Source organism: Eublepharis macularius, chromosome 12, assembly GCF_028583425.1.
Source record: "Eublepharis macularius isolate TG4126 chromosome 12, MPM_Emac_v1.0, whole genome shotgun sequence".
Taxonomy (NCBI): Eukaryota; Metazoa; Chordata; class Lepidosauria; order Squamata; family Eublepharidae; genus Eublepharis; species Eublepharis macularius.
The window spans coordinates 56,073,481-56,093,821 of NC_072801.1; the positions used below are offsets into that span (position 1 = coordinate 56,073,481).

Sequence of the window (20,341 nt, forward strand, 5' to 3'; positions counted from 1 at the left end):
GAGCCAGCAGCAAGGCAGAAGGCTCAAGCAAGAGAGGCGGTGTGGGAACGGAGGAGGAGTGTGTGCCTGCAAGTGCAGGGACGGGCGGAGCTGACCACCAAAGACGAGGTGGGGCAATAAAGCAAACGAGAAACACCTGGCCCTCTTATGCCACCCTGACCTTATAAGGGAATTCTGGGCAGAGCCCAGCGTGGGAGCAACTTTGTTCACCACTCCTTGCTCCCAACAGCTCACCTTGTATCCTGTCTTTGCTCGGATAGATTTCCTGTGTCCTGACCTCGGCTCCATCCCCAACCACCTCTTGCCTGTCTCCGTTTGAAACTGACGACTTCACTTTCAGACCTCCGTTCGTCTTTCTGACTCTCCTCTGCTTGCCCCCCTGACAGACAGACTCTCCCGTTCTTGACTTCGGTGTGTTTCGGACTCTTGCTCTCTGCATTCCGCTCAGCCCAGCACCCGCCCAAGTGGAAACCCTAGTCCTGACCGTGACAGAGGAATCCAGCCATTGAGGGTCCCATCTACTACAGCAAGCATAGGGGCATGGGTTGCCACCACAGGGATGAGGATGCCCCGACCCGGCCAACCACAAGGATCACCTATCATTATCCCAATGGTGGTTGGAGTAGGCCACCTGCAAACAGGGGGTCCTCCAATATACTCCCCTCAAGGAGCCACTGGAATTCAAGCACAAGCCTTTCACCTGCAGTACAGAAGAATACCACAGGCAGCTCCAAGAGGTTATGGAGCAAATGGAGCCCATCAAATACTCTTTGTGGGGCTGGGACATGTTCAACCACCCCCCTTGGGAGTGGCCCCAATCTACCAACCAGTGGGGTATCAGGAAGCAGGAGCTCCCACAGTGGGATTATTCCAAGGATGGGTCAAATTGGAAACTACATTCGATGGGAACCCAAAGAACTTAGGATTTTTTATAATACAAGCTATGGAGTTTTTTCAAGATTGGGGACATTTATTTCTCTCAGAACACAGTCGAGTGAACCACTTAGGATCTTGATTGGAAGGGGCGGCAGCTGAATGGTATGTAACTTTGCATAACGTAGGAGCACCTGAGCTATATGACTTAAATGCTTTTGTATATGTGATAAGAGCCCAATTTGAAGACCTACTAGAGGGAGAAAGGGCTCGCACAAAGCTCAGAACCGTAAGAAAAGGGCCCAGACACATAAGAGAGTATGCTGCCGAATTCAGGCAATTAGCCACCAAATGTGAGGACTATCATGAAGGAGTTAAAACTGAACTGTTCCAAAACAGATTGAATGCCAATCTTCTAGACTGAGCACTCATGCAAGATGACCCACAAACCCTGTTAGGATGGATCCAATTGGCATGTGAGGTCGAAAATAGAACCCAAGTAGTGAAACTTGTTAGGATGCAGCAACACACTGGGACAAAGAGATCCACCACTGCACTGCACTGTTTCAAACCTTGGGAGCCAATTTATTTTCTCTTTTAGGTAAGCTAGCAAGTTAGAGAAGACTTGAACCCGGAGATGACAAACGTATTTTCTTCATGAATTCCACAAAGAAGTCATAATCTGAACAGAACTTGCCTCTCAACAAGTATAATTATTAAAATGATGGTAATTAATTCTCCCCTCCTTGTTAAAGTCTCTGCGTAGACAAAGAGACCATTTTTTAAAAAAAACCTAAAGACTGTGATGAATAGTATAAATAATGTCCACTGTCCAAGCTGTACTGAAGCTAGGAAGGACAGACAGGCAATTTCCCATCAGTCTGATGCTTTATTGGTTAGGATTTATAAAGCAGAATCCAAAACAGCATCTTCATAGAGTGAATGATCAGGCAGGCAGGCTGGTATTGTGCTGGAGACAACATATAATGTGGAAACTGGTCAGCCTGTGTTTTGAAGGAAGCTGTGTGCTTAAGAATGTGACTTTACTGCTTTTGCTCCTGATGCCTTATATAGCCTTCAACACAGACAGAAAGAAATGTACCAGTGGTGATCCTGTCCCTATTCCTCATAGGTATTTTCAGTCTGGTGACTTCGTTATTGGAGGTATTACTTCCCAATTTTCAGTGCCTTTTGCTCAGAATAACTTCCATCAGCACCCTAGTCAATTACAGATTGATGAGAACATGTAAGGCATTATTTTTCTTATGGTAACTTATATCGGTCAAATAGATTGCATTTGACAACATAAAATAGCATATTAAGTAAAAAAAATCCTTTTGTGCCCTAAAACCAAAACATTAACAAAGCATTTTTCTCAAAATAATATTTCTGGAATGAACTGACAGGGCATTGCATTGCTGCGTATAGTTGGGATGGGGGCAAGTAAAGTCCCTCATTTTAAGTCTCTCATTTTGGTTGTTGGGTCTCTTCAGCTACATAAGGATCTGGATTTCTACTAACAGATTAAAAAGTTGTTAATTGGAGAATTATGGAAGTGATGCAACATTGTTGGAAGTGATGCAAGCCTCACTAGAAATAATGAAGAATGTGTGAAATAAAAAAAAAGATTTGATTAATAAAATATTAGCACATTTTCCAAAAGAAAAGGAAATATTTAACACTAGAGGCTCTGCCCTGGCTCGATCTGTTTGTCATCTTTATAACTCTTCGTGCTTACAATATTTAATAGTAGTTTGAAAACTAAATTAGCAGTTCTACCTCCTGCTTAAAGTATTGCAGCAATACCTGAGAAAGGAACAACAAAAGCAGTCGTTTTTTGTTGGGGAGCTGTAGGCAGAATTAGATTTATAATCCCCAATGGGCACCCAAAGTGATTTATATTGTTCTCCTATCATCTATTTCATCCTCACAAGTTCACAACAACAACTAAGGCTGAGAGCATGTGATTGATATACTAACACAGCAGAACTGAAACACATCTGTCAACTTTATCTCTTTAAGCCACCATGACTCCAGCAAGCAATCAGTGTGCAACACCTTTCTCTCCTTTCATAGGAACCTCATGAAGTCGGTTAGGTTGAGACAGAGTGACTAGCCCAAGGTTGTCCACCAAACTTCCTAGCTGCACAAAGATTTGAACCTGGCTCCTAAACGGAGATGATAATTAATATAGTACAGTGACTCTCACAAGCAAACCTAAGGAAAAGCATTGTTTTACTTAATTGTGGACTGAATCAGTCAACCAATTGATCCATTAAAGTTTCCAGGCATAGTTCTTAACTACCATATTACATTATGGTAATATGTACATTATGGTACATTATCTTTTGATCTCTTACTATGCTTTATTTGGGGGGGGGATATAATTAATTCAGCTGAAGATTTTTAAAAAGATACTGCTATTTTCTCTCAAGCTCTTGACTTTTATTTGTAGTATGCTATCATTTTCTCTCCTAAATAAATTTCCTTGTCATTTCACCCACAGATTTTTGTTTGAGTAGTCAGTTGTGGCTTTTCTAAACAATTACACAGCTACTTATTTGGTTATATAATACTCTTTTGGCTCTGGAAAACTCTTTTGAGGCACTTTTCATCTCTTTGAAATTAATGTTGGGAGAATTCAGTCAGCAAAAGTAATCACAGTTTTTAAAGGATTTTCAGTTGCCTTTTAAGTTTTCTCTACATAATTAGAAATACACAGAGAAAAGAAAATACACAGTTTTGAACATTCTCCATCATACAATTTTACATTTTCCCAAAGAACTCAATCTTGCTTCCAAATTCTGCTTTACGTCAAGGAAGTGTACAACTGGATGTGTTTTCTATATTGTGATGGATTCTGGTCAAACTATACTAGTTTATATTGTTATTGGATGAATGTCCAATTTAATCATTTTGCAGATCGGGAGAGGAAAACAGCATGCACAGTGTAGCTTTGAAGCTACCATTGACTTTTACTTGCAAACTTGTTAGAATTTCCCAAAAGAACTCTTGAACACACTATGTCCTCTTCAGAGATCCTATAATCCTCATATATGTGCTTACTAACAGTCAGCTAGCAGACCTATAAGACCTATTCTAAATATAGATGATTTTTCTGTGTAGTAGGCATTTTCTTGTGAAACAAAAGCCTCTGATGGAGCACAATTGATGTGACAATGATTTTACTGAGTAAAACTCTGATGTGATGTATAACTCTCATTGCAGTGTACTGACTAAAAACTATCAGCTCCTTTTGGCCTTGGTATTTGCTGTGGAGGAGATCAATGAAAACCACCAGATCTTACCCAACATCACTTTGGGCTTCAACATCTATGACAGCTATTTTAATGCTCAGCATACCTATTATGCCACACTACAACTTCTTTCCACACACAACAGATTCATCCCCAACTACAAGTGTGGTATCCAGAATAACCTGATATCAGTAATTGGAGCCCTTTACACGAGAACTTCCCTCGACATAGCAGAAGTGCTGGGCATCTACAAAGTTCCACAGGTTGTAGAACAGATGATCAGCCTTTTTTTTTTTTGCCTTTCCAGGTTTAACATTATGATATAGACAGTCTGAGACTGAGGTGGGGCATACATTTTTTCCTTGACAAAGCATACCAGCGGAGAAGTTATCTTACAAGAAGATTTTATTTTTAAAAATCTCTTGTTTTTAGTTCAACCTGACTAGGATTTTCTCAGATCTCAGAAGCTAAGTATGGTCACAACTTAGATAGGAGACCACCAGGGAAGACTTGGGTTGCTCTACAGAGGCATGCAATGGCAAACCACCTGTGCTCATCTCTTGCCTAGAAACCCACCTGATGGGTCACCATAATTCATTTGCGACTTGATGGCATATATGTATATAAGATTCTCTTTTATGCTAAAGAAGCCTCATGAAACTGACCCCTTTCTTAGGACTTCCCTGGACTGGGTGCAGAAAGGGAAGGAAAGGGACTTTCTGTACCCTTCTCCTGTTCAGTTGATCTAGCACATAGTGCGGGGGTGGGGATCCCCGTACAGAAAAGTGCTTTCCTTGTTCTGAATGCTTGTTGAATGGGCAGTTGGGGAAGCTCCATGACTTCTCTCTTGTCTTACAGCTTGGCTTATCTTATGTTCCTGTCTGATTTCAAAAGCCAAATAAGTATGGTTTTGTTTTACTGAGTGGACACATCCTCCCAATGCTTATTCTAATCCACCCAGTTTGTAGTACAACCAGTATGTTGAATTCAGAAAACTCACTAATGCCAGTGTGGTGTAGTGGATGAAGTAACAAACTGTGATCTAGAAGACCCAGGTTTGATCCTCTGTTCTGTCATGGGAGCTTGCTTAGTGACTTTGGGCCAGTCACATACTTTCAGCTTAAGGTAGCTCACAGGGCTGTTGTCAGATAAAATGTAGGAGATGAAAATTATATAAGCTGTTTTGGATCCCCATTGAGGAGGAAAAGCTGGGTATAAATGAGGTAAAATTAAATAAATAAATACATAATACGTGCAGGAGCAAAAGCAGATTATATGCCCTGCTCAACTGATTTTATGTGTGGCATTATTTCTTCCAGATGAATCTGGGATATATATAATACAGCAAAATACCATGGCCCATTTATATTCTTTAGGTACTGTAATGGCATTATGTATATACAATGGATTGTATCTGCAAGCAGAAGGTTCTGTTACAAATTTTCAGAGAGCCTAGAAGAATTACGCTTTGGTACTGAATGTTCTTTTTCCTTATAGTTGCTGCGACTGAGATGCCTCCCTGTCCTTTCTTTTGGATAGCTAAACATGGCTGGAGCCTCCCTTTCCTTTTAACTTTTGCTAGTTAAAAATGATGAGCATCTCTTTATCTAAAGAAAACCCACAACCACTGATATAGTGAAAAAAATAAGCATGCTTTTTAAAAGCATATATTCAAGAGAAACAGGACAAAAACCTCTTCTGGATCAGGCACAGCACCTTACAGTTTGTGCCATTTGACCCATTAATTATCAGAAGACACTTCTCTTCTTCCTCTTCCTCTTCCTCTTCCTCTTCCTCTTCCTCTTCCTCTTCCTCTTCCTCTTCCTCTTCCTCTTCCTCTTCCTCTTCCTCTTCCTCTTCCTCTTCCTCTTCTTCTTGGCTGATTTACCATTCTTGCCATGTAATTGGCCTCTGAATGAAAGATCAAACATGAATAACATTTCTGGGAATACATCATTCTGGGGACTTTGTGATTCCAATGCAACCCTAAAAAAATACAAATAATTTAACAATGCAAGAGGGTGGTTTTGGACACTCTTAAACATGGCTGCCCTGTATGTGACTGTAGGGTGGGATTCTCTCTCCTTCCTCTCCACTTATCCATCAATTTTATCTTTCCATAGTTCAGTTATGGCTCCACTCCATGGCTGAATGAAAAAGCAGATACCATTTCCTTCTACAAAATGGTCCCAAGTGAAGCTTATGAGTATATAGGAATACTCCAGCTACTTCTGCATTTCAGTTGGACTTGGGTTGGGGTCCTTACAGCTGGTGGTGACATTGGAGAACGATTTGTGCAGGCAATACTTGAAGTTTTTCCTACCCGGGGCATCTGCTTCGCCTTCTTAGAAAGATTCAAGACCCTATATTTCAGTAATCTTCTTGACTTCATCACTTTGTTTGTGTCAATATTTAATGTTTCCATGGAAAGCAACGCTAATGTAGTGATTGTTTATGAGGAACATGTGTTAAATTTCAGATTGTTATTATATCTACCAGAAATGGGAATGGGAACAATGGAGCCTAAAGGTAAAGTGTGGATTATGATGACTTCAATGGTGTTGATGTCACAGATTTATCAAAAAACTTGGGACATACAAGCCATCCATGGTGCTCTGTCCTTCACAGTTCATTCAAATGAAGTGCGAGGATTCCAAGATTTCCTCCAGACCAGGAGCCACTTTGAGACAAAAGAAGACGGATTTGTCCAAGACTTCTGGGAACAGGCATTTGACTGTGTATTTCCAAATACATTTCTTAGCGAAGAGCGGGAGAAAATCTGTACCGGAGCAGAGAAGCTGGAGAGCCTTTCAGGATTATTGTTTGAAATGAACATGATTGGCCAGAGCTATAACATTTACAATGCTGTCTATGCTGTGGCACATGCTTTAAATGCCATGCAATCATGCCAGCACAAACACAGAGCAAGGACTGATAGGATGTCAAACCTTCAGAATCCACAGTCGTGGCAGGTAACAATAATGTATGGGGATGCAATAACAAGTCTCAATATGTGTATGTTTCTTCACCATTTTTCAGCAAATTGTCCTTACTGGACTTTTTGTTCTCTTCTTCTACAAATGCCAAGTTTTCATCTTTCCATCATTAATTCCCTCTTCGGTTCTATATACAGGTTGAGTATACAATGCTGAGATGATACAGATTTCAATAATGGGTCCTGCTATTTTCTCTTCATTAAATGAGCATTCTTTGCTTTGATAGAAGGGAGAAAGTGCTTGTACCATCTGTGTAGACATTTCAAAACAAATACAAATATATAATGAGGTTGATTTATCAGTGGCCGTCCCTCCACTAGACACTAGCAGAACCAAATTATGCAACATGTAACGAAGACTAAATTCTGTCATCCAGTTACGGGAAGAAATCTATGAATCTTGTGCTCTCCTAAACAGAGACAGGGTAGAAAAAATTGTCTCTTAATAGTCTTCTTAAATAGTCTTCTTAAAACAGTCTTTAGGGCATCATCCCCAAAGGGTCTTCTGAGCCCCTTTATTTGAAATTCTAAGCAGAATTACTCCAGTCTTAACTTATTGAAATCAATAGGCTTAGACTGGAGTGGCTCTACTTCGGATTCCACTGATGCTGTACCAGATTTTGTCTGATAAATAAACTTGCAGGGATGCACCCCAAGATTTCTTGAATTTTTCTTAAAATCAAACAGTTAATCAGTCTTTAGTTTTTTTGGAGTCTTTATGTAGTCTAGAATAGAAGTGGGCATGAATCACAATATGAAGCAAAAAAACCGCACAGACCAGGCCAATTCATGGTTCATGAAAACATGGTTCATGGGACCATGTTTTCCACAAACTCCACAACTTTTTTTACCTGGTTCATGTGAGTTGTCAGCAGTTTGTAAAGCCAGACAGGTTGTCTCTGCTGATCATGTGTGAAACTGACAGCCCTGTTCTCCTGCCGCTTGGGTGGCAGGAGAACGGGGCTGTCAGTTTCACAGACCCCGCACTGGATTCAGTGGTTGAAGTCAGTGCAGGGTGAGTGAAGCTGACAGCCCCTTTCTTCTGCTGCCTGAGCAGCAGGAGAAGGGGATGGTCAGTTTCACAGACCTTGCGCTGGGTTCAGCCAATGGGCCAAAACCAGTGCGGAGTGAGTGAAGCTGACAGTCCTGTTCTCCTGACACCTGAGTGGCAGGAGAACAGGACTGTCAGTTTCACAGACCCTGCACTGAGTTCTGCCCCGGGTGGCAGGAGAAGGGGATGGTCAGTTTCACAGGCCCCACGCTGGGTTCAGCCCTGGGTGGCAGGAGAAGGGGATGGTCAGTTTCACAGGCTCCACACTGAGTTTAGCCGATGGGCTGAAACCAGTGTGGGGTGAATGAAGCTGACAGCCCCTTTCTCCTGCTGCCCAAGTGGCAGGAGAACAGGGCTGTCAATTTCACAGACCCCATGCTGGGTTCAGTCAATGGGCTGAAGCTGGTGTGGGGTGAGTGAAGCTGACAGCCCCATTATCCTGCTGCTCAGGCAGCAGAAGAATGGGGCTGTCAGTTTTACACAACATGCATTGGGTTCAACTGATGGGCTAAAGCCGGTGCAGGGTGAGTGAAGCTGACAGCCCCCACTGAAGCTGGTGCAGGGGCTGTCAAACTGAGCCCCCATTCTCCTTCCACCCTGGGCAGCAGAAGAATAGGGGCTGACAGCTTAACTCACCCTGCACCAGTTTCAGCCCATCGGCTGAACCCAATGTGGCTTGTGTAAAACTAATTGCTCTAAAGGTGTGCAAAAAAAAAATCGGGTTCCCTTCACTTATTTCACCCAATGGGAGGGGGAGGAGGGAATCCTCCCCTCCCATCATGTGAAATAAGCCAAAGCGGGGAAGCTCAAACCCCATCGAGCAGATCTGTTGCTTGGCAGGGTTTGTGGATGTCCCTTTAAACTCCATCTCAGTTGCAGGGGGTTAAGCATGGAAAGGCCCTTTCCAGCCGGCTGGAGGAAGCGGCACAGGGAACCTTCTTCCCTTCAAACTCTCCCCCTTTCCAGCTGGCTGAAAACACCCTACGCTGGCTGAAGCCCATGGGGGTGAGTGAATCTGACAGCCTCCTTCTCCTGCCACCTGGGTGGGAGGAGAACTGGGCTGTCAATTTCACAGACCCCTTGCTGGGTTCAGCCAATGAGCTGAAGCCGGCACAGGGTGAGTGAAGCTGATAGCCCCGTTCTCCTGCTGACGGGCCTGTCAGCTTCGCACACTCTGCACTGCCTTCAGCCGATGGGCTGAAGCCAGCTTGGGGGGGGGGGGGTGATAGTGACAGCCCTGTTTTCCTGCCGCCATGAGCAGCAGGAGAAGGGGGCTGTCTGTTTCAAACACCTGGCGCTGGCTTCAGCAGCCAGTACTGGGCGTTTGAAATTCCACGAACCATGAACCAAGAACCAATTCATGACCTGGGAAAAGTTTGTGAATGTTCATGGTTTCTGGTTCGTGGAATGCGACGAACCACAAGTCACATGGTTCTTTTTTTTCCTGGTTTGTGCCCATGTCTAGTCCTGAGTATTCAAACCAAACCAACAATGATTTTTTGAGCTCATTTTAAGTTTGAGTCAAACAGGAGTTGATGCAAATACTGTAAGTGATATGCCGGAAATGTGCTCACAAACTTCCCAAAAGCACTCTTTACCGTGTCCCAACCAGTAAGATAAAAATCTAGTGTTATTAAAATTCACCAATTCAATCAGACAGCTCAACTAAGATTAAACAAAGACTAAAACCGAGAATAAATAAAACCAATAAAACAAAGAAAAGGAAAAGAGCTGAGGAAACAATCTTTGCTAATCCTGCGTCATCTCAGTAGTCAGTTCTACAGGGAAGCACCCTGAAAGAAGTAACATACACTCATCGGAGAGGAGATGATACACTGTGTGATCCACTACACAATCCTAACAACAGTTTACTATCCATTGAGTAGACTTCTGTAGGATTCTGAGCATACTCTCTTAGGACTACACTATGCGATTTGTTCCTTGCTAGGGATAAAACAGCAATCGGTTCAGAAGATATACAGGAATATTGAATGGTCATTATATATTATGGTCATTTATTTATTTCACCCAAGCTTTATAACAGGAATGGGAAAACATTTGCTCAATAAAATGTTTCAAGTAGCCAAGATGTTCTTCACCCTCTTCCCCTGCATGTCTAACAGAACATGTACTACATCGTTCACTGATATATCATTGCATATCCATTATGTAATATCCAGGACAATGGCATATACTTTAGTTCATCAGTAGACTACATCCTTTGCTGACGGAATGTCCCATGTTCACTGGCTGCAATCACCATTTGAATGCACTCAAACAGAAGGACTGGGGAAAACCTCTGTGTGAGACAATGGAAATCAGTTTCCAGTGCATTCAAATATCATTAGGATAGTCAATAGTGTTATTCAGACAAAGGAACTTTCCTCTATGATTTCTTTGCATCTTATAAATGTTTTTGTTTTCTTTTTCAATTCAGCTGCACCACTTTCTAAGAACTGTCTCTTTTAACAACAGTGCTGGGGACAAGATTTCCTTTGACCAGAACGGAGAACTGATAGAGGGATTTGATCTTGTAAACTGGTTCATTTTCCCCAACCAGTCCTTCCTCAGAGTGAAAGTGGGAAGACTGGATCCCTGTGCTTCCCAAGATAACATGCTCACCATTCATGATGAATCCATCACATGGCACAGAAGTTTTAATGAGGTAGGATTTGAGGGAAGATAACCTGGCAGTGTTTCAGCTATGAATGAATTATTCCTGGTATCCATAGTGAATTTTATTGGATGGAGCTTAACCTCTTTAAATTTTACATTCCGGCAATATGCCTGTCCTATCTCCACGATACTGGTGTATGGAATATGTTATGGTGAACCATTTCATGCTGCATGTTAGTTTCTAGTTTTAACTTTTGTACTGGAACTATGAAATTCTGTATGTTACCTTTTACTGTGTATTGTTGATTTAATGTATTGTATCTCTGTACAATGTTGTAACCCACCCTGAGCCCACTTGCGGGGAGGGGGGCAATAAATCTAATAAATTAAATTAATTAAATTAATCACTTCCTAATGTTTCAGATGCACATTCCCCCTTCCCTGCAACAAAGTTGAACTAACATTTTCAAAGCTGATAGGTGGGGAGGTGTTGGTGCTTCTTCCGTGTGAGGACGTGATTTGCAGGGAGTCAATGCCATTGCTAGATAGCGCTGAAAAAAAATCACTCATGCACATTGTGCACATTCTCCTTTCCTGTCAAAGGATTTAATTAGGTGGCATAACATAATGTAAGGGCTCTGTCTTCTGGGGATCCAATTGGTTACAATGCCGATATGGAAAACAAGATACTGCCGACCCAGTCCCTGCCTGTTGCTGTTGTTGCACGGTAAGAAACAACATGAAATACAGAAACTTTTTGGTGGGAAGGGGTTATAATAACTTGATTTCCCATATTTGGTTCACGATTCTGGAAGCCACTCTGATGCAACTCAGCATTGTTTTCCATGTGTATTTCTGGCTTGTTGTGATAAGTTGATTTCCCAGATTTGGTTCATCATTAATGGAACACAATAGCTATCTCCGTGTGTATTTCTGGCTTTTTTGTTTCTTTTTGCAGACCTCTAAGCAGGACTATTGTTTCATTAAATGTCAAGAGTATATTTATTGTCTTGGAAAGTTATGTTGGATTGGGGGTATTTCCTATGGGGCGAAATGGGGAAAAAATGACAGGTTTCAGGACCAGATTTTTTTTTCACCAAATGGCATCAAAATTTCAGTCAATCAAGATCTTTCTCTATAAAATACCCCTCTCCCAAGTTTGAAGTGAATTGGATAAAAGGGTCAGATTGTACGGCCCACTGAAAGAGGTGCCCCTAGCCATCTTTATCTCTATTATTCCCAATGGGAGGAAATGGTGGGTTTTCCAGAGCAGCCTTAAATAAATTCACCAAATGGCACCAAACTTTAAACAAACTTAGACCTCCCTCTGTATTAAATACTCCCCCAGAGAATTGGACAAAGGGGTCCAATCTATACCCCTCCCAAAGAATGTGCGTTTAGAATCATAGAATCATAGAATCATAGAGTTGGAAGGGGCCATACAGACCATAGAGTCCAACCCCCATAAGGGTTTAGCCACCCTTATCCCTGGGCAAGGGGAGAGGCTAGATTTTACTGCTAATCAAAATAAATCAAACTTTTCTGTAGTCCAGATGAAGGTAAAGGGTAGGAGACCAAGGTCCAGGCCAAGATCTGCATATTCAATGTAGGGTCTCATCAGGGGCCTCTCAAGTAAATAGCAAACTTTAACAGCAAGAAGAATATAACAAACGGTTGGACAGAAATTACTGCACAGAATAGTGTTCTTGGCTGAGGGAAGCTCTGCTAATTCCTCTTATGGATTGCCTGGAAGACCAATCTCCTGTCATTTGTTTTGCTGGAAATATGCAAGCACTGAGAATAATCCTCCCAATCCAGTTCTGGAAGCTTTACATTGAAACAGATATTGCCTGTTGAATTGAATACCAGGAAAGTCAGACGACATTTAGAATCTGCCAGTATCTGATTTCACCCTCCTAGTATAAATGCATAGGGTGCTATATCCAGCCCTTCCCTCTTTTCACAGGAAGATGATCTGATAAAATTCCACAAAACCGTTTTTAATTATTCAAGAAGCAAAAATGGAGAGGGGCAATATGAACAACAAAGGTAACCTAGCTATTGGGTGTTTGCAACGAGCTCTGTAAGTTGTGATGCACAAAGACTTCTACCACTGAGACAAAAATTTGTGGGGGGAGGGTGATATTTGACTACCCTAAACAGCACTGAATTTGCCTTCAAGTAGTGAAAGTGCACTAAATATAAGTCATGAGTGGGTTTTTTTCCACAAAATTGGCCCAGCACTATCATCTAGACAATATCATTATTTGTTGCCAGTGGTCCACATATGTATCTGAAGAAGCTAACTATGAAATATTGAACTACAATAAAAATGTGTTATTGTTTAAGGTAGTAAAAGAAATGAAAAAAACCACATGTCTATAGAAATTGTCTATTCTTTCCCCCTATATTGACCAGACAATGCCTTTTTCTATGTGTACTGAGAGCTGCCAACCTGGTTACAGCAAGAGAAGGCAGGAAGGGAAGCCATTTTGTTGTTATGATTGTATCCCATGTCCAGAAGGAAAGATTTCAAACCAAAACGGTAAGAGATTTCATAGTGCCACTTGGTTTAGAAGGCAGTAACTCTGCTTAGGATGGCAGTGGTCAAATATAAGGCTTCATTATGTTCTTGAGAAACAAACCTGACAGTCTAATAAACTCTGGAAACACTATTGCGGTTGTTTTTTACTCAAGGTTCCAGGGTATGACACCTTGTCTCCCCATTCAGGTCAAACCTGCATTGTTTTCTTCAACTATACTAACAAAAAAACATAATGTTGACATCCAAATTAATGACTGTTCTCATATCTCTTATGTATAAATGGTTTTAAAATAGCATATCACATAAAAATGGCATAAATTGGTTAAAATGAAAAGAGTCATTGTAAGAGAATGAAAAGAAACAAAAAGGGCACATTTCTTCATCCCTAATTTGTACACCAGACATGAAGCAGACCACGCCAAGGTATGTGCAAGAAGAAAGGGGAATTGGCCATTAATTTCACTGAGAAACGTCCAGGTAGGCTTCTGACCACAGGTGGAGGGGGACAGTGGCAAGGCAACTACAATGAAATGGAGTGTAAGGGGAAAAAAGAGGTCTGCCAAGGGATAGGGCTGGGCCAGGTGGTGCTGCCCTAGAAGGGTAGGGCTGCCCAGGACAACCTTCCAAAACAGATTCCTCTGCTGCTTCCCTGGATTTCTCTGGCAGCTCCAACCTATCCCATTATTTTAAAGGAAATCCCAAAGCTGCTACTCTTTTAGTGGGTATGCTCTGTTTCATATTGCAGCCGACACCTGATACATGCTAACTGGGAAGCAATTTCCATTAAAATAATACCACATAAACCATCAGAACTGCCTTGTTGTGGGGAGATAAATTCAAAAACTCAGAAAAGTGTTTCAACCTGTTGTTAATCAATGTGTGCGTGTGTGCATGCATGCATGTGTGCAGGTGCACGCACCTGCCCATAAATACAATGAAGTTGTAGAGTAACATCCCTGCCAGTAAGTACTATGAAGTTTCCTTTGTCTAAGTCACTGATCATTAATTAATATAAACTCATTCAATGTTAAGTATTGGTTATTTAGAAAATTCCCTAGATGTTAGCTGATGTCAGAGTCTAGCATTTCAAGTTCGAGTGAGGGGAGCAGCATGCAGGAACTGTTCAATTAGGTCTAATGAAGTATAAGAAGTTAAAAGTAGATACTGCTATGAAAACAGAAATCCAGTACCTCACACAGTCATTGTAGGATTATGATAGTATGCAAAAGGGCTCTGAAATTTCAACAAATTTTCTACAATGGCTATTATTGTTGTTTCCTTCATGTAGCATGCAATTTTAGATTGGTTTCCATGGTGTTAACCTGACTTTCATACACAACATCACAGTGGCAGTCTTCTTTATGTACCGTAATTCAATGGGAGAAGAACATATTGAAATGTTTGGGGACATTCAGAATACATGTTTTCATTTCCAGACATGGATGACTGCATTAAATGCCCAGAAGATCAATATCCAAACCAGGTCAAGAACTCATGCCTTCTAAAGCACAGAAGCTTCTTGTCTTATGAAGACTCCTTGGGGATCACTTTGGCCATTTTGGTGCTTTTGTTTTCCTGGCTCACTCTTTTGGTATTAGGAAGCTTTATGAAGAACCACAGCACTCCGATTGTCAAAGCCAACAACCGCAAGCTCACCTACGCTCTCCTCATCTCCATCCTGCTCTGCTTCCTTTGTGCCTTGCTATTCATCGGGCAGCCTGGGATGGTGACATGCCTCGCCCAGCAAATGACTTTTGGCCTCATATTCTCAGTGGCTGTATCGTGTGTGCTGGCAAAGACTCTCACTGTGGTTCTGGCTTTTACGACCACCAAGCCTGGATCCAGGATGAGGAAATGGGTGGGGAAACCCTTAGCCAGCTGCATTGTTCTTTCCTGCTCCCTTATCCAAGTGGGCATTTGTGCGGTATGGTTGGGAGTCTCTCCTCCATTCCCAGATGTTGACATGCATTCATTGACTGAAGAAATTATCTTGGAGTGTAATGAGGGATTACCTACCATGTTTTACTGTGTCCTGGGCTATATGGGCTTCCTGGCCATTATCAGTTTCATGGTGGCTTTCCTTGCCAGGAAGTTACCAGACAGTTTTAATGAAGCCAAGTTTATCACTTTCAGCATGTTGGTGTTTTGCAGTGTGTGGTTATCCTTTGTTCCAACTTACCTGAGTACCAAGGGGAAATATATGGTAGCTGTGGAGATTTTTTCTATTTTGGCCTCTAGTGCTGGGCTTCTTGGTTGCATCTTTTCTCCTAAATGTTACATCATATTGTTTCGACCTGAGCTGAACAACAAGGAACAGTTGATAAGGAGAAAGATCTGAAAATTTTAATGTAATTCAAGAATAAGCTTCTAATTTTTTTCCTGAGAATATGTCACAACTCTACCCTCTCCAAAGTGCTATTACATCATGGAATTTTTTAAAAAGTTGGGTCCACTGAATAAAATTGCCTTTGATGTCATTTTTCTTTCCACAGATTGATTTTAACAGAAAATATTGTTTTGGTTGTCTTGGTTGTGGACCTCCAGCAAGATCTAGGCAGGGGAAATGTTACCCTGCTAGTCCTGCTGAATCCCTTAGTAGCCTTTGACACTTTTAAACATAGTATCCTGCTGAGCTGCCTCTACATCATTTTGTTTCAACCTGAGCTGAACAACAGGTAACAGTTAATAAGGAGAAAGAACTGAAAATTTTAATTTAATTCAAGAAAAAGTTTCTCATTTTTTTCTGAAGATATGTCATAACTTCAGACTTTCCAAAGTGCCATTATATCATGATTTTTTTAAAGTGAGGTCACTGAAAAACATTGCATTTGGTGCCATTTTTCTCAAGTTTCTGCACTTTGATTTTAACTGGAAACATGTACACTAGAGATGGGCACAAACCAAAAAAAAAAAACATGAAAGGTGCAGTTTGTGGTTCATTGAATTTCACGAACCACAAATCACGAGCTTTCACAAACCTGCCCCGTTTCACGAACTGGTTCATTTCCTTCATGAAAATATCACATCCAGCTCAGCAAATCATCACTTCTGGGTCAGCAGAAGGTCACTTCTGGGCCAGCAGAAGGCTACTTCCATCAGACCACCTCGCTGCTGTATCTCTGCTCCACTTCAGGATTGTAAGTATACCCAACTTCATCGTGGGGTACCTGCTCATGCAACCGTCTCTATTTTCCTACTCTATGTTTCCTAGTTCTTGTATGTAACCTTGTATGTGTGTGCAAGTTCAGGCATACGCCACATTATTAGTAAATACACATTATTGATTGAATATTCGTAGTCTGTCTCTTTATCATGTGTCTGGAGAAGGGACCTTGGTATAGATGGTTAGATCCACGCTAAATTTAGTTCTGGACTGCTAAGCTAATTTCCCATTCAAAAAGAGCACTTCCGGTAACAGATACCTGAGAAAACCAGGGGGCTGTGGTGTTCGGAGTGCTTTTGCCCAGCTTTGGTTGCTGCAGCAACTGCACCCGTTGCTGACTCAGTCAGATCTAGCCACAATGATCAATGAGTTGGTTACAACTAGAAGGGATTATTGCAATGACTTCTACTTGAGGCTCACCTTGAAGATCATTTGGAAGGTGCTAATAGCACAGGAAGCTGCAGCTAGACCGCGGGTTGGGGCAAGGTATCCAGATCATGTGACCCCAATATCACAGCAAATCCATTAGCTATCAATCTGCTCCCAAAAACAATTAAAGGTGTTGGTTTTGACCTTTAATGCCCTACATGGCTTGTGACTAGGGTAACTGAAGACAGTCTTCCCCCACATGTTCCTGCCCGGAAAGTGTGATTACAAGGAGAGGGCCTCCTGTCCCATCAGCTAAAGAAGCTCACATGGTGGGTCAACAATAGAAAGTCATTTTGATGGCAGTCTGACAGTTATGGAAACAGCATCCCCAAGGAGATGACCTCCTCACTGCTCATCTTTAGGGGGCAGCTGAAGACATTTAAATTAAGAACTGTTTTAAACCATCTTTAGTTCTGTTTTATTGGCAGTCTTACACTGTGTTTTTAATCCTTGTTTTTATTCATTTTATGATTATTTTATTTATATTGTAAGCCGCTTTGAGTTTATGCAAGGTAGAAAGAAAACTAATACATGTTTTAAATATAATAGTAAATATAAATGAAGGAATTTCAGTTGGGATAGTTAAGGGATATTCACTAATCCCTGTTTAGTACATTAATTTTTGTATGGGGGGAGGGGGCAGCTTGAAGCATAGAATTATCCAAGAGCCAAGCTACAAGTGACAAATTACACTTGCCTGGCAAGTGAACAGACTCACATGTATTCCTCCCTGTTCACTTGCCATTCACTTGCTCTCCACTTGATCAAGTGTAGCGCAAGTGAATGGCAAGTGAGTTATACAAGTTTCATGGTATTAAGATGCCTACTGGTTGCTGTGGTGGCAGGCCTAACCCTGAAAAGCCCTCCTTTAAAGACCAAAACAGCCTTGGAAAAGGCCCTGTCCCTCACCTCTACCCTGTCCACACTGATAGAAACCAAGGTTTGAAAGCTAGGAATACTGATGTGGTTACCTAGCAACCCCTGAACTGGCCTGTGACAGGACATTTGTTTCTTAAAGCTGCAAACTTTGATTTGACTACTTTTTGGAGAGTAAGTTCACCATGCATTTTTTTTTAAAGATTTCAGATTTTTCTGCAAATCTTGGGTGTTTTCAGATTTGTTGAAAGAGCTGCCTTGTCTGATTATGGGTATGTTTATGGGTCTTGTCTCTGGATTGAAGTATCCCCAGATTTGTCCATGTTGAGAATGAGATATATTAATGATTAACTGATGTGGGCAAACATTAATTATCAGGACTGATTGTCAGGGGCAAGTTCTTTTGGGCTATTATTTGCATTCTTCTGTATCATTATAGAAGCTTTTAAAAATAAAAGTTAACTGAAGTCTTTTTACTGGACAGAGTAGCAGCATTTCTCTCTTAATTTGCATGCTTTCCATGATATCTTTCGATACAGCAAAAATAAATCTTCACTGAAGTTTCACATCTTAGGAGCCAATTTTCTTTCTCTTTTGGCTAAGCTAATAAGTGAGAAAAGACTTGAACCCAGAGATGACAAAACATATTTTCTTTATGAATTCCACAAAGAAATCGTAACCTGAACAGAGCTTGCCTCTCAACAACTATAATTATTAAAATAATGGTGATTAATTCTGCCCCCCCTTTTAAATTCTCTGCATAGAGCAAGTGACAATTTATTTTTAAAAAGTGTAAAAAATATGAGTAGTATATTCATGTCCACTGTCCAAGCTGATCTGAGGCTAGTAATGACAGCCAGGCAATTTTCCATCAATCTGATGCTTTATTGGTTAGGAAGTATTTATAGAGCAAGATCCAAAACAGCATCTTCATAGAATGAATGGTCATTCAGGCAGGCTGGTATTGTGCTGGAGACAACATATAATGTGGAAACTGGTTATCCTGTGTTTTGAAAGAAACTGTGTGCTTAAGGTGACTTTACTGCTTTTGCTCCTGATGCCTTATATAGCCTTCAACACAGATAGAAAGAAATGTACCAGTGGTGATCCTATCCCCATTCCTCACAGGTATTTTCAGTCTGGTGACTTCATCATCGGAGGCATTACTTCGCAATTCTTAGTGCCTTTTGCTCAGAATAACTTCCATCAGCACCCTAGTCAATCACAGATTGATGAGAACATGTAAGTCACTGTTTTTCTTATGCTATCTTACATCTGTCACATAAATTGCATTTTGCTGCATGAGACAGCATATTGAATAAAAATCTTTTTGTGCCCTAGAATAGGAAGAGGCATTTAACAATGCATTTTTCTCAAAGTAATATTTCTGGAATGAACTGACAGGGAGTTGTATTTCTGTGTATAGCTGTGATGGGGGCAGGCAAAGTTCTAGATTTTAATTCCCTTGTTTTGGTTTTTGGATATCTTCCGCTACACAAGGATCTGGATTTCAACAAGCAGATCAAAGCATTATTAATTGGAGAATTATTGGAGTTTCTTGTGGTAAAATGATGCAACATTGTTGGAAGTGATGCAAGCCTCACTAGAAATAATTAAGAATGTGTGAAATATGAAAAATAAACTATTTGATTAATAAAAATACAAACATTTTCCCAAAAGGAAAGAAAATGTTTAACACTAGAGGCTCTGTCTACTAAATTAGCAATTTTATCTCCTTCTTAAAGCATTTCAGCAACATCTGAGAAAAGAATAGCAAGAATGATCACCTTTTGTTGGTGAGCTGTAGGCATAATTAGATTTATAATATATGTCATACTACACTTCGCTCCTCAATGGGAACCCAAAGCGGCTTACATAGTTTTCCTGTCATCTAGTTCATCCTCACAACAACTAAGGATGAGATGATGTGACTGGCCCAAGGTCCATCAGGGAAGATTTTAGCCCCTCTTTTTCCAATATCAGAACAATCTTTGGAGCTAATCTGTAGACATGGACATGAATCGAAATACAAAGCAAATTTTGTCACGAAGCAGGCCATTTTGTGTGTCGCAGTACTGTGTTTTCTGGGGCCCTGGTTATCACAAAATCCATGACTTTTTGGCCTATTTGTAATTTCAGACAGGCTGGCCGCGATCCATTGATTCCCAACATTGGGCCCAGCCCTTTTGTTGCCATTGGAAACCCTAATCATAGCCCACTTACCCTTGATGGGCAGCTCTCCTAGCCGTCTGGAGTGCTTCCATTCTGCCCTATACAGCCAGGAGCTGTAGCTGGAATTTGGACTGAGAGTGAGTCTGGATTTGGAGCTGTGCTTTAGGCTGTCGCTACTTTAAAAGAGACTGAAAGAAGTCTCTTATTTCCAGCTCTTGGCCTTGCTGTGGGAAGGTTTTTGGATGAGGGTGCCTTTTTTCCTCCACCCCACCCCTCCCTAGCCTCAGGCCTTAGCCTGGTTCTGGGGCCAGGCCTCCTCTTTTTTTTTATTTGCTTGTCTTTGTGTCTTTTCAATTCTTTCTTT

General features: G+C 41.2%; 2 protein-coding genes across 2 annotated transcripts in view; both read left to right on the forward strand.

Moving 5' to 3' along the window:
* The first annotated feature begins 540 nt into the window (after window positions 1-540).
* LOC129339473 (vomeronasal type-2 receptor 26-like) lies at window positions 541-15,675 on the forward strand. Its single transcript, XM_054994054.1, has 7 exons — window positions 541-622; window positions 1,948-2,119; window positions 4,102-4,393; window positions 6,254-7,102; window positions 10,614-10,841; window positions 13,211-13,337; window positions 14,774-15,675. The coding sequence occupies exons 1-7, from the start codon at window positions 541-543 to the stop codon at window positions 15,673-15,675; spliced, it is 2,652 nt and encodes an 883-aa protein (XP_054850029.1).
* A 1,183-nt stretch (window positions 15,676-16,858) lies between these two features.
* LOC129339474 (vomeronasal type-2 receptor 26-like) overlaps window positions 16,859-20,341 on the forward strand; it is a 28,585-nt gene continuing 25,102 nt past the window's right edge. The window contains exons 1-2 of the mRNA XM_054994055.1: window positions 16,859-16,986; window positions 18,934-19,047. Of these exons, the coding sequence (XP_054850030.1) occupies window positions 16,859-16,986; window positions 18,934-19,047 (242 nt within the window). The remainder of the gene's footprint in view (window positions 16,987-18,933; window positions 19,048-20,341) is intronic.

Bases quoted from the DNA above. Each gene is read 5' to 3' on its own strand.
- LOC129339473 (XM_054994054.1), top strand. From the start codon at position 541: ATGGGTTGCCACCACAGGGATGAGGATGCCCCGACCCGGCCAACCACA. The intron at 2,120-4,101 runs GTAAGGCATTAT...CTCTCATTGCAG, and splicing joins TTACAGATTGATGAGAACAT to TGTACTGACTAAAAACTATC. The intron at 4,394-6,253 runs GTTGTAGAACAG...ATCTTTCCATAG, and splicing joins GCATCTACAAAGTTCCACAG to TTCAGTTATGGCTCCACTCC.